We start from the raw sequence: 23671 nt of genomic DNA on the forward strand, positions 1-23671 counted from the left end.
AATACTTTTTCATCATACGCGAAAAAAATTAACGTGAAAAATATATACATATATTATACTGACATTATTTGTAATATCTCTTCCATATCATTTTTCATTTATACATTGTTTTCAGGCTATTTAAAAATAAAAATATAAGACATTATCATTATCTATTGATATTTTCCTAAAGACACTTTATTTTTTTTGAAGCACTATTGTCTTAATTTCATTATTGCATTTTAATTCGCATATGCAAATTACTTGCATTATCGTTACATATACGAAGCTTTTCGATTATTCTCTTCATCCAGAACAAGAATCATACATCTTGAAAAAATTGGTAAAATTGATTAAAATAAACGAAATAATTGCACCACTCGCCGAACCCGCTTGCATAACTATGCCTATATCGAAAAGTGCCTTCGACGAAGATATATATTTCAAGAGGGACACGATCACGAGCTTTAAATACGAAATAACAGCCGATAGGATAATCCAGGACAACACAATCAATCCTACGCCAATTATCGATCTTTGCAATGGTGGAGCAGGAGATAATAAAGCTATGCATATAACATAGCATCCAGTAATTAAGCATATAAGAGATAAACAATTGATAATTTTTATATTTGACACTATAATCCAGAATGTCAAAAAGCATGCAAGTGGGTTGACGAATTGGCCACAAGTGATAGATAATTGATAAGCAAGGTGACCGTATGGTAGACAAGAATAAGATTGGATACTTGGAAAAAATCCATTGTTAAAGAAACAACAAATTCCAATCAGAATGTACAAATAACTTTTTCTAAGCACACACAAATTATTTGCTTCCTTTAACGAAGAACAATTTGCTTCCTCTTTTTCACTCTTTGGTAATATTTGATCAATGTACCAGATATTAGAACTAATATCAAGCTCGTTGTGTTGCTTATAATCTACTAATTGTATTTTACTTTGTGCAAAAAAGTTAGGATCACGCGAGTTCTTTCTATTTTGTACAAACGAAGAATATTGTAAAATGATAAACGCGATAAGGGACAAAATAAGCACAAGAGTTAGAAAGAGGAAGTAATATTGGCCTGAGAACTTGACTTGGGACGTATCAAGAGAAATTGTTTCCGTTGCATTGCATTCTGAGCGTTCTCCTACCCCTTGTATCAATGCCACTATACTTGGCAGCACACCGCTCAGACCTTCCCCAATGAAGTAGGACACGATATAAATATCATCGAAGTCACGAAGATAAGGCATGAAGAGCACAGAGCTGAAACAACCGACCAGAGCGTTAAAGAATACCGAGACAAGCAAGATCAGGCTGTGTTTCTCACCACCAATGACAGTTGTTTTGTCGTAAAAGAAGATCAGTAGCCCCATAGCGAGAATTTGTAAAGACAGTAAGCACAATATACACAACGATTCGTTCAACTCGCGTTTGTTCTTACGTAGGAAAGTGTATATCGCAGGACCCACATTTGCGGATTGCGCCACTATTACTATGTATGCGGGTAAATTCCAGCCTTCCGGAGCGATATTGACAAGCAACGGCAATTCAATGAATATTCCATTGACGCCAATCCATGTGGACACACCGAACAAGATCACGAGAAGATGGATGACTGCACGGCCACATTTGACATGTCCAAGATAATGGTCGACTTGTAAATTATCTCTCATTGTACATATTTCCGATCTCTTCATTTATTCCTACACAACAGTAAACAATTAGTATTTGATTTTATATATATATATATAGTTCTGTCAATAATTAAAAGATTTTAATTATTGGTATATACTTTGAATGAAATAAACCGACACTCACACCAATACTGATATTCGAAAATCCAAATTCAAATATGAATTAATAAGCATTAAAATATCACAGATACATGTATCCAATAAGTAATAATAGCGAACTCTGCATAAACTTGTTAAGAGCAGAGTCAGGAGGACATAATAAAAGTAAAAGAATCGTCTCACGCATCTGGTTCTTAATCTGCTCAATAAAATTTATCAGATAAAACTGAGCATGAGTTGTGTAAACATGAAAGGGGATATATTCAAGTTACACACAAGTTAACTTGAACACTGTACGATACATAATCTGCTGCAGATCTAATAAAAGGAAGATTTAACACAGCTGAGTTCAAATACTAAACACTTAAAAATGTAGATAATTATAAATATTATATAAATTATATAAAAGGACGCAAACATTAAATTTGTATACAGAAAAAATCGAGATTGCTTCATTGAATTTTAAATTGTTTTATTATTACCAAATTTTAAATTTTAAATAATCAGAAAAAAGCAAATATAACAAGGAGAAAATTATTACAGAATATAACTCAATATTCTTACATATATATTTTAATGGTGGAATTAATATAATTTAAGATTAATATAAAAATGCATCATTATTTTGACATATTTCTATTTTTATAAAAATAATTTTTTAATATCCTCTTTACTAAATTTTATGTACATATACCATCCAAGTTATATTTGCTCGATATATGTATAATATGTATTTTATTTTGCATATAATTATTGTGATTTTTCAGTTTCTTGTTTATATATAATATATAATTAATTATATATAATATATAATTAATTATATAATTAATAATCACAACAATCTTGCAAATATGTAAAGATTAAAATCATAAAATGCATTAATAAAAAATGCGTTCCCTATTTTCAGGAAAAAAATGTAATAGATTAAAAATTAATTATCTTAATTATTGAATAATATATCTCAATATATATAAATAAAATTTTGAATGAAACTAAAACACGAATTGTAAAATAATTTTCTAACAATATTATCTGTGCAAATAATTGACAAGACTAAGTACAGGCTATGTTAATCTTCCATAAGATGTGCACAAGGTGAATAAGATTGAAATACTTTTGCATAATTAACCAAACAAAATGTGGTGATTGCACCTATCAGAGATCCGATTTGTGTCGCTACACCAGTGTAATAAAGACCTCTTCCAGGATCAGGCCGATAAAAAGTTGTAATGCCCATCTTTACAAATCCTATTAAACCACATAGAGTTATCCATAAAATGACTACCATCAATTCACCCACCCATGAATGTTGAAGAGGAGGATAAGGCGATTTTGCCGCCAAGTATAAAACAAACCCTGAAAGTATTAAAATAATTGCTGTAAGAGTATTAAGGAGTTTAACTGCTGGCGTTTCAATGAAGAATCCTAAAGACATGGCCAATGGACCAGCTATGGAAGCTAATGTAACTGTCAAATGATATGCGAGACTGCCATATGGTAGACAGGAATATGATTGTATACTTGGTAAAGTACCATTGCCGAGAAAACAGACTATGGCTATCATGATTAATAAATAATAGTATATATGTTTCGGAATTTTCCAACCGGAATTAGTTTTGTAACTAGGTGGTGCAGTTGTGTCGGTTGGTAACATTTCCATACTGCTTGGAAGCTTGACTCTTTCTCCAAGTGCTATAGGCAAAAAGTTTAAGCCTAAGAACGACAGAAAACTCAGACATAACAGAGTGCCGATAAAGATGAAAAATATCTGAGAAGAGAATCTTGGGTCTGATTTGGGGATAAACTCTAGATGAGTCGATCCTGGTTTAGTAACATTAACGCACATTTGATTGCTACCAACGCCTTGAATTAGAGCAACTGCGCTGGGTATGAACCCACTCAGTCCTTCCCCGACTAAATAAGATACTAGATAAATCTCACGATAGTTTCTCATGTATGGCATGAAGAGTACAGAGCTTGTACATCCAACGAGAGCTGTCACAAACATCAGTGATAGAAGGGCGGTCGAGTGCTCTTTCCCAAAAATATTTGAAGTATGATTGTACAGCCAACTTAATGCGATGCAGGAACATGTTCCTGCACTCAAGAGGGCATAAATAATATATCTATCGTGTGCCCAAGCAGTATATCTGAAAAAGACATTTATATTAGACTTGTTATTTAATTATTCTAAAATAAAAGAGACTCACTTTATGTACAGGGTGTACAGTATAGGTCCTAAATTGGCGAACTGCACCAACATCACCATGTGCGCAGGCAGGCTCCATTCTTCCGGTGCAGTGTGCACTATAAGTGGTAGCTGTACATATATGCCATTTACACCGATCCAAGCACCCAGGCCGAACATCAACGCGAGGAAATCGACCAGCAATCTCCGATTACTTAATCGTTGAGTCAGCATCTTGCGTTTATTTCAGAGAATGTATTTGTATTCTAAAATTACACAGGTAATGAATGTCTCTTGTCGCTTCTCGAATTATTTACCAGTAAAATCTTTAAAATTTTTGCTGATATTCACCTTTTTTGCAGAAAAATACGATATCAAGCAGATACTAGTTATCGCATTGTCAAGATAATGAAATTTTTGTGGCTTAAATAAAACAACAAAGATTACTTGACATAAAAGCGATGATTATCACTCGGAAAACGTAATCCCTGATAATTGGTTGAAATGTCGCGGTTATTTCGTATATAAACGACAGTTTTTGGCGAATTATATCATTCCTTTCCTTTCCTTGTCACTGCTCTAACCTTGCATGCGGGAATGAATGCCCCATCCCACTCTTCGAATATCCACGTGTGTCCAAGTAAACGATAATCGATTCGATAACGATGGCTCGATTGTATCAGCGATTCTTATCGATGTCTCGAATTTGAATTCAAGAAAAATCACTTTATAGGTTTCGTCATCTATAATTGCGTCATCGGCGAAGATAAGACACGCTATTTATTATTTCTTTTTAATTCACTTGAAATATTTGCAGTTCTGTCAAAACCGGTAACCAATTTTGATATAATTTATTAGAAATATTTAATCTCCCTCCGAACTTCACTTTTATTTATCAAATTCGCAAAGATGAAAAACGTAGAAACGTTCGTCCAAAACTGACGAGTCATAAATGTGCAATATATGCAATTATTTCTGCAACTATAATAATCAATAGAGTTGATGGGGATTACATAAATGCACGTATATCAATTTTACAATTAGATGAATTGCACATGGCGATATCACTTAATTTGCGCCTTTTAATTTGCGCACTTGGTAGTCGAAAGAATTTTAATATTGTTTGCATATATATATATATATATATATATATATATATATATATATTCGCGATTATAGTAGTGCGTGTCCCATCAATTGACGACTGTGAACCGCGATCACGAAATCTCGAATGATCTCTTGCGAGCGCTTGCGTATTGTATGTCAAGTGACTAGCGAAAGAAAGAAGGGGAGCGTGTCCCCTTCCAAAAGCACCTGTTGAATCAGGTCACCCGATATGATGGATGGCTGTGGCTCTTTTGCAACGCGTTTCCTAGTGTATTATCTGCTTTACAAAAAGTAGATAAAAGTTTAACGACTGTAACAAATTATTCTAAAAAAAGAAATAAAAAGTAAAAAGATATTCTATCTACTGAAATAACTTTTTCGCACTCTTTTTTCTACGTAAAATATTTAAAATGTGACATTTAAATTTTTTAAAAAATATTTAAATATTATGGACTATCTACACAGAAAGATATATCAATTAATATTAATATTAAATAACATTTCATATTATCGTGTTTAACAAAAAATATATACATATTTTTCTCTATTAAAAATTAGATCGTGCAATCTGTTGATTAATTATTATATTAATAGGGAGGATTAAATCTGGATAATGGGACGATATTATACAAATTGAATACAATAAATTGAATATAGCAAGAACTTTATAAAAGACGAGGCAGACTCACAGATGGTTTAAGTACATTAGTATTTGTCTCAAAACTCTTGAGAAATGTGTTTTGCGTTCACATCTTTTGTTTTTTTTCTGTTTTTTTTTTTAATCATTTTTAATAGAATCACACACGGATGAAAAAAGGTCGCAGAAAATGTGCTCTTGCATTGTGCTTGAAAGTTATACGGATATATATAACATTAATTTAAAGGAGAGTCCTCGTTTTTTTGGATGACAGGTGGAAAAAGGAAACGCCGAACTATATTTGACATAAGCTTCCTCGTATTGCGCCATAGTATCGTCGCCTACTTTTTTTCTTTTTTTTCCTTTTTTAATCTGTAGATAATGAATATACGTAAATTATAAAGCGGAATCCTTATCACGACATTTCGCGGAAACAAAGATCGCGTTGTTATGTTATTTTTGTTCCGCTTTTGACGTTCGACAATATTTCTTGCTTTCTTCATGAGCAACTATAGATAATATATATTGTGTGCACGCTCGATATCAAATGTATGTACATGTAGTATACAAATATACGTACGTGTCATTTATCATATGTATATTGTATATATGCATATATATGTATATGTACACGGCTCTCTCGTTTAATCATATTCTCTATTCGCAATTTCGTGCGGCGCACGTTTACCTTGACCCTCGATTAATCGATTTGTGTGTTCTACAGATTCGCCAGATTAAGAATACCGATGGAAAAAACCGCGATAAAATCTTATTTTTTAAGTATTTCGAAACGATTATTTGTCAAGTATGAAATCATCGATAAGTGCACAAATTATCGATTATATAATGTAATAAAATAATCGCGATCACTTTCACGATTCAATTACTATAGGCGGCTTCATCATTTTTTTGAATCGGCTGCGACACAATGGCGCGACGATGTACACATCGAAAAATCGTATATACACATATATTATAACGTGTGTGAACGAATATAGTATCGGCAAGTAAACGAGCACGATGAATGTAGAATAAAACGCACGCGAGAAAGATCGATTTCTTTGTACATACAAACTAACAAGCGCGACTGCGCGACTGTCGCTATATTACTAGAGCATTTTTAAAATTATTTTCTGAATATATATGTATATATATATGTATATGATATACACATACATATGTACACGTATATATAAATTTGTTCGCCGGGGCTGTTTCGTCTGGCAATGAGTTTTCTCTTGCTAATCTTCAAACAAATCAGTTTACAAATGAATTAATTATGATCGGTAATATAAATTTATCAAAAAATTAAAAATTTGATTCAAAACCAACTTGATAATGGTATAAATTTCTGACGTTACAGAAAAATAAATATTTTTCTACATTTTGTATTGTAAGCAAAAATAATATTGAATGTTAAAGATAATTTATTAAAGATTATACAATTTGATATTTTGTTTATCGATTATATTTTATTTTTAATTCGAATTTTTTCAATGCTTTTTCTCCGAGCATCAAACATACGTTTCTCGTTCGATATTTGATTACATAATCGGCTAAAAGGATAACTTCGTTGCGTGTTCTCGCGAGAGTGAATTTAATTGACTGAATTGTTGAATCGTGACGGCTATACGAGAAGTTTCATTTACAAATTCGTGATCGTATATCTATGCCACTTATCACGAATGTCTATATCAAGTAGTTTGATTCAATTCTCAAAATATTTATCATAAAAAAATGATTGACGAAACTTGTTATTTAGTAACGTCAAAGTTGACGTAAAAAACCTATTAACACACGAATAAACGCAATAAAAAAAATAAGCAAGGTTCACGAAATTTGATATTAGAATTTCTATGCGTCATATAAATCCTTGCTATACAAGAAAAACATTTTTCAATTAAATTTGTTTCAAATGTTATATATCATACATCACTTCTTCATCACTTTTTCCAATACATTGATTTTTAATAATTCGATAATCGCTGTCAGTTTGACAGCGATTTTTCTGACACAAGGCAGAATTTCTACTCAAAACGAAAGGGGACGAAAATCCGCGCCGGCGAACAAACTTTCCATCTTCATCATCGCGATGAAGAGATTAGGTGCGATTGTCAGAGCTGTTGCTGCTGTTGCTGCTGCTGCTATAGGTATATACGCTTGTCACCAGCGCGTGTTCGAGTAGAAAGTTTTTCGGGTGGAAAGGAGCGTTTTTCTCGAAGCGTCCATTCCCAGCCGAGGGATGCTGAGGAAATCTTGTCGCTAAGACGCGGGCAGGACTGATATAATCCCGATGAAATTGACTGCAGTACTAGGACACGGATTGTGCGCGATGTGGGCGTATTGTTACGAGCTACTATTGCGAGCCTGGTCCTTTCGCAGCATCTTTTGTTAATATATCTTCTCGACAAAATCGTTTACAATGTCGTCGTATAGTACTACGCATCAGACTGCTAATACTTTCGACTGCACAATCAGATATTTTGCCATTATCGTCGTCAGGATTAACCGGAGCATATTTTAATATGTAACACATGAATAACTCTCTCGTATCGTGAAAATTTTAATTAATAACACAAGGATTAAAATGTACAAAAATGTGAAACAAATTAATGATTACAAGAAGAACTGATTGGTGAGAAAGGAATAAAAATTTCCTAAGTTTTGCTCCGGTATTGATCGCAAACTAACATTAAAACACTAAATTCCATCGATCGTTGAAATTGATCAGGACGTCAAATACCTTCCATCTTAAAAATACATTTTGTTTCTCTATTAAAAATCAGGCAATCTAACACGGGAGGATTTTTTTTTTGCAAAAAAAACAAGCGAGAATAACAATGCGCCAATCGAGAATTTCAGCCTTTTAAACTTTGATTTTGAAACTGACACGTAAATGTGCCGCCGGCGATTCCGGTGTCAACAGTTTCTCCTGATAAATTGACGTTTGCTGCAGGTGCCGTACGGATGAGAGACGAGATTCTAGATGTGGGCGACGTGCCACCTAAGGGCACACACATGCACGCATACACATTACGCAGGACAGTTTCGGTTGTCCATATTAAATGTGTGTTTGCGCGCGGAATATTTCGGCGTATATTGTATCGATCAAATGTTACCTGTCGGTGTCGCAGATACACATGTGCGGATCTGTGCATGAAGATGCAATGGCATATAGCTATAGTATATGTATATTTTCGCTAACGTACGGCGCTCGTATGTATATGAGAAAATATCGTCGCGGTGAGGCGAGGCGAAAATTATTGCATCATTTTAGCACGGGGTAAAGTAAGATGAAAACGCCGACGTAAAATTATATAATTACACCGAATGAAATATTGTTCTATGTATAAGAGAATTGTTAATATATCGCAATCTGAGAAAATACGAATATCGCATTTGAGAAAAAACACGTTCGAATAAAAAATTTAAACTACGATAGATATACATACATATATATGTGTGTGTGTTATATATTTTTTTATAATATAAAAATTTCAACGGTTTAGATTAGTATTATTGCAAATGTTTTTGTCAACTTGCCAAATACTGCAGATGTTGCAACGGAGTCGAGAGTATTGAGTGACTTAAAAACGTCGTCCGTTGCAGATTCCTTACGAATGCATTTCTGCAGGGTACGCATTGCAGAGACGACATTGAAAAGACGACTCTGAAATTAGCATAACTGCGAAGGAAAAAAAATACTGCAAAATTTTTCATTCTTACTTTACGTCTTCTCGTCTCCTCGCATAATAATTTCTCATCTCGGATAGAATTTTGTCGGCGCGAAAGATACGACACTGCTGATAAATAAGAAGGAAATTATATCGGCGCCAGTTACTCACGTGCACGATTAGGCTGCGGAACGTCGCGAAACATTTACACCGAGATATTGATTCTAAAATACTCGACGGCGGTACGCGACAGATAGGAAATTAGATGAGACACGAGAGTGCGACGCAAATTCGCCGAAAATCTCTTTTAAAATCCTTGCAATAGCGTAAGTAAGAGAGTCTTTGGAAAATAATTAGGCGATTCCATGATCGTCGCAATGACATCAAATTCATGAATATGTAACAGTGGAAGAATGATTCGTTCGCTTTTTTCTTTTTTATCCTGATCATTTAACCTTCCACGAAAGGCGGAATTGCAGGCTGCGTATGACGCCATCGTTTTTCGATTTAAATGTTTTAATAGTCGTGTAATGTTTTATCATGCTGAGACAGATTGATTGATTTCTTTGAAAGATAGTCGAGTAAGAAAGATTTATTTTGTATAATCGTATTTCTGATCCTTGAAGTAAGACACGTTTTCAGAAACTTTGGAATTTTATATTCTTATAATGCACTGTTAAAACTATATTTTTCATAAAGAAAATTAATTTTTATTTAAAGAAAAAAAATTTTGTCGATTTATAAATTAAATTTGTTTCAATTTATACGGAAGAAAATGGACATTATATAATATCGAAGTAGATCTCCAATTATAAAAATATGAAATTCAGTTTGATAAATATCTATTTTTAGTTCCTATTAATTCTTGGATAAATCGTTTCAGAATTAATAAAAGTAGCTGGAATCTTTCGATTAAATATCCATATGACAAGTAGCGAGAGGTTCGATGGAACCGTAGTTATGTAACGATGGCGTTCTCAACGTTCGTAGTAAAAAGATCAATTTAAAGGCGACAAAGTCGATTAAAGCGTTTGAGTGAACTTAATTCGCACAGCGATGGCATTATACGAAGCGGCCTTTTGAGGGCTCCCAAAGAAGCACGAGTCTGTGCTTTGTCACTTTTTTCTTTCTTTCTATTTCTTTCTCTTTCCTGGAATTTGTTCGCTTATGTAACATTAACTGTACTCTAATTCTGTTTGATATATATACTACAATAATTACAGTACTGTTACTTGGCTTGGCGACTATGTGCCAACGCGCATATCCTCTTATTTCCACGGCGATGTACACAATAGGTGAAAAAAGTCTTTAGAGGAAAATAGATTCTTTAGTAAATTGACAAGTAGATAGATTTGTGTTCGCGCATGTACGTGTGTAGATTCGTATGTGTGTAAATCTCTGTGTCTGTGTGTGTATGTGTATGTGTGCGTACAAGATGTAGAGTCGAACACGACCCTAGAACTCTCCCCTACGATCCTCTTTCTCTGATTTTTTTTTTTGCTCCCTACCGCGTTCCCGCGTTGCATGTATACGGGACGTTCTGCCTCATATAAAATCGGTGATCTTTTAAATCATTCGACTGATTTAACAGAAACCATTCGCATATACACACCCCACATGAAAAGTGGCCAAGGAGGATACACAGCGCGTACGTATTTTTTTATATTGCATGTCTCCCCTAATAATAAAATTTAAATAAAATAATAAGAATATATTTTTAATCTCGTTAATATGACGCGTTACGTTATATCAAAAGAGATTTAATTACAGCAAACTAATTTTAATTTCTATTTTCCTGCGTTACACGCGCGCAATTAAATTAAAAAGGGATATATAGAGAGAAACATAATTAGTAAAAAAAAGAAAAAAAAATATACCTTTTAAATTTTAAAGGGATATGTAAATGTAAAAAAATACGTTGCATACACACTACGTGGTTTTATGTCAAGATTATACGATTCCTTTGATCGGTTACGTAATAATTTTTTCCAATATCTCTGAAAATCCATCCGATATTGCACCGACATACAGAAGACAGAACGCACTGTATGCGCACCTCCAACGAGCTCCTCCACATTACATTCCCGGCAATCGCGATCGTCGCGTCGAGTCCTCGACCTTCGGTCGTACCCTCAGAGAGGATCGCCCCGTCTAGCTGCCATCTTCGCCGCTCTGGAAGCCAGAGCGCCCAGAGAGCACACCAGACCCGTCAACGTCTCCCAGAATGTGGTCCTGCGTCGCTTGTGCGCTGCTTGGCCCACGTATCCCAGATAGTAGCCGGCATACCGATCGTTGTTGCGATTTTCGTAAACGCCACCTATGCCTCCTCCGCCATTGCTGGACCTGGGCTGCTGCAGGATGCTGCGACGATACTCCTGGCCGTTGCTGCGATCGATGCTCCGTCTGGGCGAAGAGACCCCACTGCTGCCGTTGCTGTGCCGATGACGGTGGCGTTGTTCCTCGTAGAAATGCTGCTGCAACTGCACGTTGCTCAGCCGCCGATCCATCATCCTGACCAGATTCTGATGCACCCGCTGATCGTCGTCCGGCACCGCCGCCACCGCCGTCGTCGTCGTCGTTGTCGTCGTCGTCGTCGTCGTCGTCGTTGTCGGCGGCGGCAGCAGACGTCGGCAACTTGGTGGTGTTGGTGACAATGATAACTCGCGTTCCACTTGTCAAGCGTATTCGGTGTCGCTGGACGCCGATCGCTCTAGATGGCCCGGATGACTCACCGAGTGATGCTGCTGATTTGGGTGTTGCTGTTGCTGCTGCTGTTGCGCCTGCGCGTACGCTAGACTCTTTTGATAGCTGAAGAGTTGCCGTTCGAGGCTATAGTTCTCCGCCTGCAGCGACACGATTTCACGTCGCATCTGTTGATTGTGCACGCGACACACGTCGTCGTACTTGTGATAGGTCGCCTGAAAGAGCAGGTGACTCTCGTTCCATTCTAGCCGGATCCTCAACTGTCCCTTGTCTGTGAGGAATGGACAATGATTCTCCTTCACCTCGTTCATATCCACGTTCGTCTCCATGATGATACCCTCGTCGGCGGACTCTTGAACATAATAGCGGCTGAATGGTTCGCCGGGCAGCCCAATCGCCGCGACGTTTGGTCCCTCGCCCCTCAGCAAGTATGCCGACCAACTAATGTATCTGCAAAAATCCAAAGAAAAGAGATTTAGGGAAATTGCCCAATAATCTTTCCACACCGAAAAAAACAGTATCCTTGAGAGAATGCAAATATGCCTTGATTCGAGTATATTTTATCCTTATAATAGCGCCAAATATAAATAATTTTGGATAAAGGATAATTTATCCTTGAAACAAAGTGCAAAATATTCTTGGTTGAAGCTGAAATTATAAATATTGCAAGGACAAGTGACAAGTGAGGATCGGATATAAGCGGTACTTTCAAGTATATATAATAATTCTTAGTTCAAATGTGACTAAGTTTGTTTTTACCATATGCGATTTTTAAAACAAGAATATATCTTAAGGATAAAATATACTTCACACAAACTTATTTATTATTAAGGCAAATGAAAATTTGTAATTACAAAAAGCATTCTATGCTTAAATCAATCAAATAGCGTTCGAGAATAAAAATATACTTGAATCAAGGATTCCTTTTTTTCTGTGCAATGTTTTTGCTGAATGCTGAAATTGATTATCGTACGTCAGTTTGAGATAGATGATAAATTATAACGAAAAGATTAATACTTTAAATGATTCCTCGGCACGTTGTGGATGTCTTTGTACACCAAGTGCAGTCTAACGGTATCCGAGTTGAGATCGGCGCGGATGGCCCAGGCCTGTTTGTCGCGATCGTAGCACGGCGCAGCGGGCAGGACCGACGAGCCCAAGGCCTGCACCGCGATCTCGCAGATGGTCCTTGCCTCGAGCATCTCGAGCGACACGCGAAGCGTGCCCTTGTGCGCGATATCGGACCACCTGACCCGCGTGTGCCAGCCGAAGCCGCAGCCTTCCGCTGCATCGGAGATGTCCTCGATCTGTCCCGAGTCGATTCGTCGATCGCTCTCGCCGAGAGCCAGGCTGTACCTCACCCTGCATCGGTGATCGAAGCCCGACAACCTCATGAGATAAACGCTCACGCGGCTGTCCTGGCCGCGGGAACTGTCCGCGTCCTTGCCGTGCGGATAGATGACCAGATTCCAATCGAAACCGCCGAACGCGAAGTAGTCGGTCTCCAGCTTGCTCGGCTTCGTCTGGCCGGCCGAGAATACCGACGTCGGCATTCTGACCTCGGTCATGTACACCGTCCGCACGTTCGCCATGGACAGCTCCAACTGGAACTCGCCGTTTGTATCGGCGAAATTACGGCTGTAGAGATCCGCCACCGCGATGTAACTGCGGTTGCCCTGAGCAGGCGCCTCGTAAGTGAACTTGACACGCTTCCCGGAGAAGCTTTCGTTCATGGAGAAATGTTCTCGGTTCAGCAGCGTGAACGTGAAGTCCACGTAGACGCGGAGGTTTCTTGACGCGCCACGCCATACCAGGTACACGCCCAGGACCTTGAAGAGATGAAAGACTGGATAATAGCGAGATTCGCTGTTTATTTTTATATCGTACGGAGTGTCTCATAGGAAATAGAGAAAACCAAAATTATGTTGAAGAGAGGAAAGTGATTGAAGAAAAATAATGAAAAAAGTATTAATAATCACGCATATGTGTAAACTGTAATGATAAATATGTTCAAAGTGCGCACCGTATAAAACCCACCACGTAAAAACTTTTTCTAACATGTCGCTTTTAATGTTATTGACGATTCTTTTAATAGCTGCTATTAAATCTGGCACTGTTGGAAACATTTATCATTAGTTTATATAATTATTGGCACTTTTTTCATTACTTTTTATCAATAAAATAAACTGGTATACAAACATTTTATTTACATCCATTAAAAACTGCGGACTTTTCTCTTTCCAACATAATTCTCGTTTTCTCAATAGCTGTATGCATTAAAAAATGACAGCTGATTAGTTTCAGCAATTTCCTATGGGACGTTCTGTATATTATAAATATATATTTTTCAAATTAATAAGAAGATCAAACTGATTTAAAATAATAGTTATATAAATTTCAAGTGTAAGACAGGCAATAAGAGCCAAATCGCGGATGACAGTGCGTTATCCCAACTAAATATTTTTGTTAGAATTAAATACCTGTGCACAAGGCACCAAATTTTACTTGGTCACGGCCAAGATTTTTCTCTCGCATTTATTTCCTTAGAAGGGAACAGGGGATGTATGGAATTAAATCTCTTGTAGAGTCAGAAAGAAATATTTTTATCGGCTCTCAATATTAAGAATATAAATATGATGTTTTTTTTTTAAATCGGCCAACAGAGCCAAAGCACGAAAAATTAATTATTCGGATCTGTAACTCTTGGTTTAAGATCACTAAGTTCCATATATAAATTAATCTCGAAACTTACATATGGAGAAATAGGCGCGAAAAATATAGGTCCGAAAAGTCGCTGAAGCGGGAATCGAACCCGCGTCTTTCACTTTCCGGGCGACTGCTCTTACCAACTCTTGTAGAGATTATTCCAATTTTAAATCTTGGCCGTGACCTAGTAAAATTTGGTGCCTTGTGCACAGGTATTTAATTCTAACGAAAAAATTTAGTTTCGTTGGGATAACGCACTGTCATCCGCGATTTGGCTCTTATTGCCTGTCTTACACTTAAAATTTATTATATTACAGAGCCTTGTTAAACTCTTAATAATAGTTATCCACGTATAGGGAAAATAAAAATTCTTCCTAATATCCTTTATTATTATTAATTAGAAATTTGTAAAAATATAGATCGCGTTACCTTTTCCCCGCGCGAGAAAGCGACGGCCCATCTCTGGAAACCGCATACTAGTTCCTTACTCGTGACGTCCCTATCAGGATCGCGCACGACGGTCCTAGTGACGACGAAGGAGAAGACCCGCGTGCCACTGCGATCGTGCAGCTGCGCGAACCTATACAACAAAGCCATCACCGCATCTCGAGGACACCTCTAACCCGATGGTCCGCGTTTACAAGAAGGATTCGTGTCTTGATCGATTTGTGGAACTCTGAAAGTGTAATATCTTCTGTCAATTACAATGATAATAATCGTAAGTTTTACGATAGATTATATTGTTAAATAAAATGAAATAAAATAAAGTAAAATAAAAAATATATATATATATATAATGATAAAAATGAATTTATACAACCTTTAAAAGAAAAAAAACGTTCTTGTGTTTCGAATGCTCTTCTTTAAAAACTTGTTCAACATTTTTTTAGTCTTGCATATTTTTTTAGAATAATTAACGACGTCTAACGTGATAATTAACATTTTATTTAATAATCTTTATAAATATCGCAGAATCTCGGAAATGTAAAATATTCGGTCGAATATTCTCTTTGAGATTTAAAGTACGGTAACTAAAAAATTCTTGTACCCGAGTTTCCTCGCAGTTTTCGAGAATTAGTCCGTAGTTGTAATCTGTTCTTATTCCTAAATACTGCACGTAGTAGCCTTTGTGGTATTAATTGTCATCGCGTATAACGCGTTCCGGTATTGAAATTCCAAGGTGGAGAGAACGAGATTCGATCCAACGTGGTTTTTCAATGAAGGAAAAGCGAGGAGAAAAGTACGGAGAAAAGCGACCTGATTCTGCGAGTAGCAACTATCTTTAACGTTGCCTTCTAAAAACGACATCATTGCAAATACGCGTTTTAAATTTTGCTTTGAGAGTGACATGTATATTTTTTGCACGTGAAAAGAAATAATCATAATTTCAAATATTTTGCCATGTTTTAATAACATAACTAGTCGATTTAATATAAAAGTCATTAAATAGTTGTATCTGATATACTGTGATATTTTATCTGTACTATATAGTGATGTCGATCCGTAAATATGTAAAATTAAATTAAATTTAACACACTTTGCTTTGTATGAAATTACATTCTACGCTGAACTACATTTTGGAATCTAGCGAGAATCGGAATTGTATCGTATATCCTTTGTGTATTTTCGCTCGTATTCATCTATCTTCATACAATATATTCTATCCATGTTTGGATGTCACATAATGTCAAAAATTTGTGACATATCTAGGGGGAACTACGATAATATGAGTGAAAACATATTAATTACATAAAAAAAGCAACCATGTGAAAATTAAACGTATAAGATATTTAGATATAATTATTTTCTCGATATTTCTTAATTAAACAAATTTATTGTTTATAACAGAGAAAAGGTAAGTTTCTGATATTTGTTTCGCTCTACTTCGAATCGCCATTCTTCGATGGGATAATATTAATTTTCGGTGATGTATATATACAAGAATTACGTCTTTTTCTTCTTGAAAGAATTCAATAAATCGTCATGTCAGCGCCGAAGAAGGAAGAAGCTCCCGAAGTCTTCAGGGAAGCCATTCTTTATCGTGAATGGGGCTATCGACTGGCTAGTCTGGACAGATACCCCATAGCCATAGATTATTTCGAAAAGGCATCTAAAACGGCTGAGGATCTTAGAACGTTAATCGGTCTCTGTAGAACTCTCATCAAACACACAAGATACGTTGACGCGGAAAAATTGTCGGAGAAATGTCTAAAAATAGGTACAATAGCAAGAAATTGATCAAGTAAAATGTTAAAACGGCATAAATGCTGAGGGTTTCCACATTTTCTTGTATCATAATTATTAAATTGCTTTATATGTTTTATCATAATTATTCTCATTATCAACTTTCTATTTATTTTATTTCTTTTTACGTTTATAATCGTAATATACTCATCTTATTCAATTTATTCAGAATTCTGCCTTACATCTCGTTCCATGTTAAATCTATGAATAACACTGTTTAATAAAAACAATTACCTGTAACGAGACTAATCGTTTCTTATATTTTTTGGATGCTGAATACGAATCTGCTTTCCAAATTATTCCATCGCGTCACAATTTTGAAAAATTTTTAATTAAAGTTGCAAAAAGGGCTATTTTCATGAATTTTATGTTATATAGCTGCAATATACTTTATTTTGATTGCAATAAAACTTCTCTAGCACGTCTAGCATATTATAGTTATAATATAACGAAGTTCGAGAAAATAAAGCCCTTTTTTGCAACTTTAATTAAAACTTTCTTAAATGTGACGTGATGGAGCAATTTGGAAACTAGATTCGTATTCAGCATCCAAAAAACTATAAGAAACGACTAGTCTCGTTCCGAGAAATCATTTTTAGTTGAACAGTGTAATTATATCCAATATCGAATAATATCCTATCTAAAGAACCGTGCGAGAAAAAATTCCCTTTAAGCGTAGCATCGTTTAATCCGTTCGATAAACCAGCGAGCGCTTGATCTCTGCGTTCGTATCTCGGCTGCAGATCCCGGTCATTACAAAGCGCGGCAGATACGGATGGAGACGCTTTTCCAGATCGGTGAGTTTAGCCTCAGCCTGGTTCACGCGTACGAAGGTATGCGACGACGAAGGTACGGAATGACCTTCGAGCACGGCGTCTATCTGGCGAACGAGACCATCGAAGATTGCATCGGCCAAAATACATCGCCCGTGGCGCTTCTGCTGCTGTATCCGTGGATACGACGATTGTGCGAGCACCGTGAGCGCCTGATTGGCAAGCTTGAGGGAGAGGAAGACGAGCTAGAAGGTGTGTATCGGATGCTTAGAACAAATCTCGCTGAGCGACGATAAGGTGAGAAAATAGTACGAGTAGAATAGCGTTCAATGACTTTTGCGAGAAGATATTCAACTTTCTCGATGGAATAAAGCGACTATTTTGCTTCTTCTCAAATCTTGTACCATTTGTCAAATTAATCCAATTAATTAATAATGAGATAAGTAAATATGTGAAGTCAATATTTTTCAATACTACATTACCTTCCTTTTTTTAACAAATTTATTATAAAATATTAGCTTGAAATGCTGCTATAAAAATTATTTATCAAGTTGTTTGTCGATTACATCCAAGTAATAATGAAATAAGTATACGAGGTTAATATTTTTCAATATACTATAATATTACATCCTTTTTTAAAAAATTTATTATAGAATATCAGCTTGAAATGCTGCTATAAAAAATTATTTATCAAGTTGTTTGTCGATTGTATCCAAGTAATAATGAGATAAGTATATGAGGTCAACATTTTTCAATACTATAATATTACATCCTCGTTTAACAAATTTGTTATAGAATATTAGAGCTTGAAATGCTGCTATAAAAATTATTTATCAAGTTGTTTGTCGATTACGTAGCGGATGTAGATTGGTTCTAATCGTAGGTATCGACGAGGATGAGGCAAGATTTAAAGTAAACGATCCGGAGGTGCAGCGACAAGCGCGGATGAACAGATTGCAGCGTATCATAGTAAAAATGGATATAGGTTACTTGACGAGCGATAAGGATTTTCTCGAGAAGATTGTAAGCCATCCGGAAATCATGGTTTCGCCTAGTAAGAGCTCGACTGCCGAGCTGCTCGCTCTCGCGAGCACGTGTCATCGGAACGCGATGAACCTGCGGGAATTTCTACGGATGAGACGACCGCTCTACATTCTGCTCTTTCAGCGGCAGATGCCGAAAGGGCATAAAATGATGATTGAACGCGAGCGAAAATTGCGCAGGAATATCATCGTCATAGAAGCGAATTTGCTGTTGCACCGCCTACACGTCGCAAGGCTCGACAAGGATTATCCCACCTTCTTCAAGTAATGGCATCTAAATCATTCAACGAATTGTGGATATACTTGTAATATTTCGAACGTGATTTCCTTTGTTTAAATCGGAATATATTCTCTATGAAATTTTATATTTACAAAGCTTTGATAAAACTTTGTAATTGAATTTACAAAATTCCGTCTGGTTTCTTTTCATCAGACTCGTCGATCGTATAAAAAATAAATTCGATTCGTACTCGAACAAGATGTTTCCGCTGAAGCAAAAGTGTCTGGACGCACTATATAAAATGGTAGCGTGGGTATATATCGACACGCGTAATTTGACATGTCTGGACAACGAGGAACTACAGATGAGATACTTGAAGCATCACTTGGGAATACGAGTTGCAATATTGCCTCGAGATAGCGATCTTGCGTGGATGCCGACTGTGAGTCCGAAGGAGACGCTCAAGATATTTCGCAGGTATGTGTAATTCATTCATAAGCAGCTCTCCTTTTGAAGAGAATATATTAGAATACCCGATAAATTCTTTGCATGTTTCATATACGAATAGAATAATAATGTGTGCATGAAACGCTGATATTTTATTTACTGTAGAATTTCATTATTAATTGTTTATTTTTCTATATTTCATTTCAACATTCTATCGACATATATTTTTTCACAAGTTTATATTCCTTTTAAAAATAATACATTTGCTCTCTATCCCTCCATTTAGAGCACACATAATTATAATAATGATTTATACAATTGTACGCAATATAATATTTATGAACATCATATATAAATAGATATAATTTATGCGTAAAATTTCTGATTATAATTATGTACGCGAAATTAATTCGCTACAATATAATTTCCATTCAATTGATTGATATCCCAAAAATATTTTGAATATTTGCAATCTGGGGAACAGGAGATTAGCCATGGGATCCGCGCCTCTCGAACTCGCCTGGCTGCATCATGAATTTTGCAAGTTTCTCATCGACATTCATCGCTTCGACCTGGCCAGATTCTACGCGAAGAAGGGCCGCGACATTGCGCAGGAAGCGGCCTGCGAGCAGTGGGTCCTGAACATCGATCATCTGATCCTGCGACTCGAGATTCATCAGAATAATCGGAACGAGGCGAGAGAAGCAGCGGTTTTAGCGCTCGCGTGCGCCAGAAAACTCGGTATCGATTATCTGGTAAAAATAAAAAGCCACATTTTTACGATAACACGCGCTCGTAACAGTGTCACCACTTTGCGGTCGAATTTATTCCACCGATCGATATACCCATATTACATATTACATACTTTAAAATTAGTTGGCGGCGCGCGTGTAAAAAAATATCGGCGACCGGCGAATAAAATCGAAGCCGTATCTCGAAGAGGTCTTTACTCGCTCGCAATCTTTCGCAATTTGCATTAATGTTTCCTCTCTTTGGGTCAACGCGCATCTTCGCGATTTGAATTTTTTAATGGACGATGTCGAGCATAGTTCGCAAATTATATTCATCCAAGCGTTATCACGACTCACAGTTATGTCTCTGTTATAATGGAGGGAAAAATTATTTTTCCCGGTACAGTTTCGCGCACTTTTGTTACATCTCTTTAAATATGTTAATGATCATTAAAGAAGCTCTTTCTGCGATTCGTTTTACTCGAAACGCTAGGAATTTCTGTTTTTTCCACGTCGAAGACATTTTCAAAACGACTTCTCTTTGTAAAAACAGACTCTTTCTTCACAGAAAAAACAGTATCCTTGAGAGAATGCAAATATGCCTTGATTCAAGTATATTTTATCTTTATAATAGCGCCAAATATAAATAATTTTGGATAAAAGATAATTTATCTTTAAAACAAAGTGCAAAATATTCTTGGTTGAAGCTGAAATTTACTTATAAATATTGCAAGGACAAGTGACAAGTGTGCATCGGATATAAGCGGTACTTTCAAATATATATAATAATTCTTAGTTCAAATGTGACTAATTGTAAGTTTGTTTTTACCATATGCGATTTTTAAAACAAGAATATATCTTAAGGATAAAATCTACTTTACACAAACTTATTTATTATTAAGGCAAATAAAAATTTGTGATTACAAAGAGCATTCTATGCTTAAATCAATCAAATAGCGTTCAAGAATAAAAATATACTTGAATCAAGGATTCCTTTTTTTTGTGTTCCATCGAGAGCAGTTCTCTCTGCAACGCGACACAATAGAACGGGCCAGGAATGTACGGGTAAAGGGATTCCTCATTTAGAAAGAGCCGCGGTTAATTCAAGAATCGATCTTTTCCGGCAGATGGATTTTTATGAAAGGGCCATAAAAGCGGTGGACGAGCTGGACGTGGAGCGTATCGGCGACTTTGACGACGTCGCTGCCAGGCAGCAGCTTATCCTCGAGCTGATGCCGAAGGAGATGAAAGGAGAAGTGGACTTTCTGTGGAGGCGTATGGACGTCGTGCCTGCCGAGAGACGACTCTCCATCATGCCAGGCTGCAAGCCGATCGATCGGAAGTTTAAAATGCCCTCCGTACGAAGGACCATATTGCCCAGCCCGCCGAAGGACCCGGAAAGGAACGCCAGGATCGCTCTGCTGAAGCAGCACGCCCCGACTTACAAGCGAGCGGGCTTCGTGAATTTCGAAGAATTCAAATGATCGAGCTTCTCGTCCCGAGAAAATGCCAATATTTTCGTTGCATTGTTCGCGCGGCATTATTAACTACGAGGCAAATTGTCGTCTCGATAATCGAGATACAGACTCTTGCTAATAAAAGACGATCAACCATTGCTATTGTTAATTCATTCCAATGGTCACTTTGCTATTCAAAACTATGGATTTTGTCGAGCAAATTGTATATTTACGAGTATTTATTTTTTCACAAGACAATTTATATTTCAAGAATCCCGTATTTTTAAGTTCTACTCTGTTGATTTGTATACAACATCATTTCTCTATGAATCATGAATGTCTTATTAATTGACACAAATTTCTTTTAAGAATAAAGTCTTGATAACATATATAACTTTGATTGCAATGAAATTTTTTAACACATTGCATATAGGTATTGGAGTTATAATTTTTATAAAGTTCATTTATTAAAATAGTTTTTTTTTTCAATTTCAATCATAAATTTCTCAAATTATTATGTGCTGAAAAAATTTGGATGCCGGAATTAGTATCAGAGTTTAAAAAAATCAGAAATAATAATTCTTTTGTTAAATTGCCATATTTAATATATATATGCCTACTCTTTAATATTCTCAAAAATAAATGTATCTACACTGAAAAAATGACTAAATTAATAAATATTTATTTGAATATTGCCAAATGAATCATTTATTTGAAATAACTAAATATTTATTTGTTTTGAAAAGGATTTTATCTTATATCAAATAAATATTTTTCAAATCAATATTATTAGTTCCAAATAAATAATTCCTTGGGCAGTATTGAAATAAATACTTATACGAATTCAGTAAATTTCTTTTTCAGTAATTAATTTGTAAATTTCAATCGCAAATTTAAAAAACGAAAATAAAGTGTCGAATAAATATTCCTGGGTTCCGGATACATTATGGCGCCACCACCACGTAATTAAGAATTCTAGACCGATGTCGCAGCTCATTACTACGACTGATACTTTAATCATGATCGCATATGTAATGACTTCTCTTTTTGTTCGCCATGCATCACCGCGCCGTCTCCCATTATCTTCGCATTCCAATCTGGCGAAGCCCATTTCGCCGTGGCATACGGTCGTTTTCCAATAACGACATCGCGCCTCTTCAACCCGAGGTGAGCAACTTTCTGGCCGGAGAGTTACCGGAAGCGTCGTAGCGGAAATCTCTTTACCGCGCCGACACTCCGGATTCAACCCTCCTTGCCTTTATTTCTTTTTTTCAGTCATTATCACCGCCTGAAATTCCAGTCCCACTCCCTTTTCTGTTTCCCCGTTTCTCATTCGAGAAAGTTCTCCAGTAACATTTTATCGTAACGGTACACCGGCTGTTAATTGGCGACAGTAATTAATTAGCAACCGCGCTCGTGGAAACAATATAATAATTGATTGAGCCAGCGAGGAAGAGAGAGAGAAAATTTTACGTAATATATATATTTTTTTTTAATAAACACTTGTGACATAGATAACGTATTTTTATAATCGTATATTTCGGAATTCAATAAACGCCTTCATACATATTTCTGATATGAAGATTTGACACTTGACCGATATACGAGAACAATGTCACACATCTTGTGTGTTGCATTTTTCTGAAGCTGCGCGTCAAAAATAACGCAAGATGGATAGCTTGCTTAGATCACTCGAAAAGCGAGGTGCTATGTAATGTGCTTTACGCACAAGAAATTTACGAAGATAGATTATTTCTTGTATACAAAGTATGTATTTTTATAGAAGTAATATTTATAGAGAGTCTTCTTAAGATATACTAGTCTTCGTGATGTATATCTCCTTTAGCTTCTTCTTACAAAAATTATTTGTCTCTTTTAGACAAATTGTATTTACATTTTTAAAAAATATACATGTTGAAAAATGATGTTTTATAAAATCATCTTTCTATGCAAAATATTTTA

General features: G+C 36.0%; 4 protein-coding genes across 5 annotated transcripts in view; 1 reads left to right on the forward strand and 3 right to left on the reverse strand.

Annotated features, from left to right (window-relative positions):
• Nucleotides 1–148: 148 nt before the first annotated feature.
• LOC114941771 (solute carrier family 52, riboflavin transporter, member 3-A) lies at nt 149–1867 on the reverse strand. The gene is made up of 2 exons (XM_029316888.2): nt 1805–1867; nt 149–1689 (listed from the first exon to the last, which is right to left on the reverse strand). Exon 2 carries the CDS (start codon nt 1681–1683, stop codon nt 286–288), a length of 1398 nt encoding a protein of 465 aa, XP_029172721.1. The 5' UTR covers nt 1684–1689; nt 1805–1867; the 3' UTR covers nt 149–285.
• LOC114941770 (solute carrier family 52, riboflavin transporter, member 3-A) lies at nt 1804–5201 on the reverse strand. The gene is made up of 3 exons (XM_029316887.2): nt 4319–5201; nt 3990–4233; nt 1804–3929 (listed from the first exon to the last, which is right to left on the reverse strand). Exons 2-3 carry the CDS (start codon nt 4199–4201, stop codon nt 2849–2851), a joined length of 1293 nt encoding a protein of 430 aa, XP_029172720.1. The 5' UTR covers nt 4202–4233; nt 4319–5201; the 3' UTR covers nt 1804–2848.
• A 520-nt stretch (nt 5202–5721) lies between these two features.
• LOC114941807 (uncharacterized) overlaps nt 5722–23671 on the reverse strand; it is a 95389-nt gene continuing 77439 nt past the window's right edge. For both annotated transcript variants that reach the window (XM_029316946.2, XM_029316945.2), the window contains 3 exons: nt 15224–15470; nt 13106–13917; nt 5722–12538 (listed from right to left, as the gene is read on the reverse strand). In XM_029316946.2, the coding sequence (XP_029172779.1) occupies nt 12061–12538; nt 13106–13917; nt 15224–15391 (1458 nt within the window). In that variant the 5' untranslated portion in view covers nt 15392–15470 and the 3' untranslated portion in view covers nt 5722–12060. The remainder of the gene's footprint in view (nt 12539–13105; nt 13918–15223; nt 15471–23671) is intronic.
• LOC114941759 (outer dynein arm-docking complex subunit 4-like) lies at nt 16778–22028 on the forward strand. Its single transcript, XM_029316867.2, has 6 exons — nt 16778–17012; nt 17782–18063; nt 18695–19118; nt 19288–19551; nt 20006–20276; nt 21380–22028. The coding sequence occupies exons 1-6, from the start codon at nt 16778–16780 to the stop codon at nt 21734–21736; spliced, it is 1833 nt and encodes a 610-aa protein (XP_029172700.2). The 3' UTR covers nt 21737–22028.

Source organism: Nylanderia fulva, unplaced genomic scaffold (genome assembly GCF_048542155.1).
Source record: "Nylanderia fulva isolate GAGA-0341 unplaced genomic scaffold, ASM4854215v1 Scaffold3, whole genome shotgun sequence".
NCBI lineage: Eukaryota > Metazoa > Arthropoda > Insecta > Hymenoptera > Formicidae > Nylanderia > Nylanderia fulva.

Coding starts and splice junctions, on each gene's coding strand:
- LOC114941770 (XM_029316887.2), bottom strand. CDS start 4,201: ATGCTGACTCAACGATTAAGTAATCGGAGATTGCTGGTCGATTTCCTC. Junction 3,930..3,989: donor CTGTACACCCTGTACATAAA/GTGAGTCTCTTT, acceptor TGTCTTTTTCAG/ATATACTGCTTGGGCACACG.
- LOC114941759 (XM_029316867.2), top strand. CDS start 16,778: ATGTCAGCGCCGAAGAAGGAAGAAGCTCCCGAAGTCTTCAGGGAAGCC. Junction 18,064..18,694: donor AGAGGAAGACGAGCTAGAAG/GTGTGTATCGGA, acceptor TTCTAATCGTAG/GTATCGACGAGGATGAGGCA. Junction 19,552..20,005: donor ACGCTCAAGATATTTCGCAG/GTATGTGTAATT, acceptor TCTGGGGAACAG/GAGATTAGCCATGGGATCCG.
- LOC114941771 (XM_029316888.2), bottom strand. CDS start 1,683: ATGAAGAGATCGGAAATATGTACAATGAGAGATAATTTACAAGTCGAC.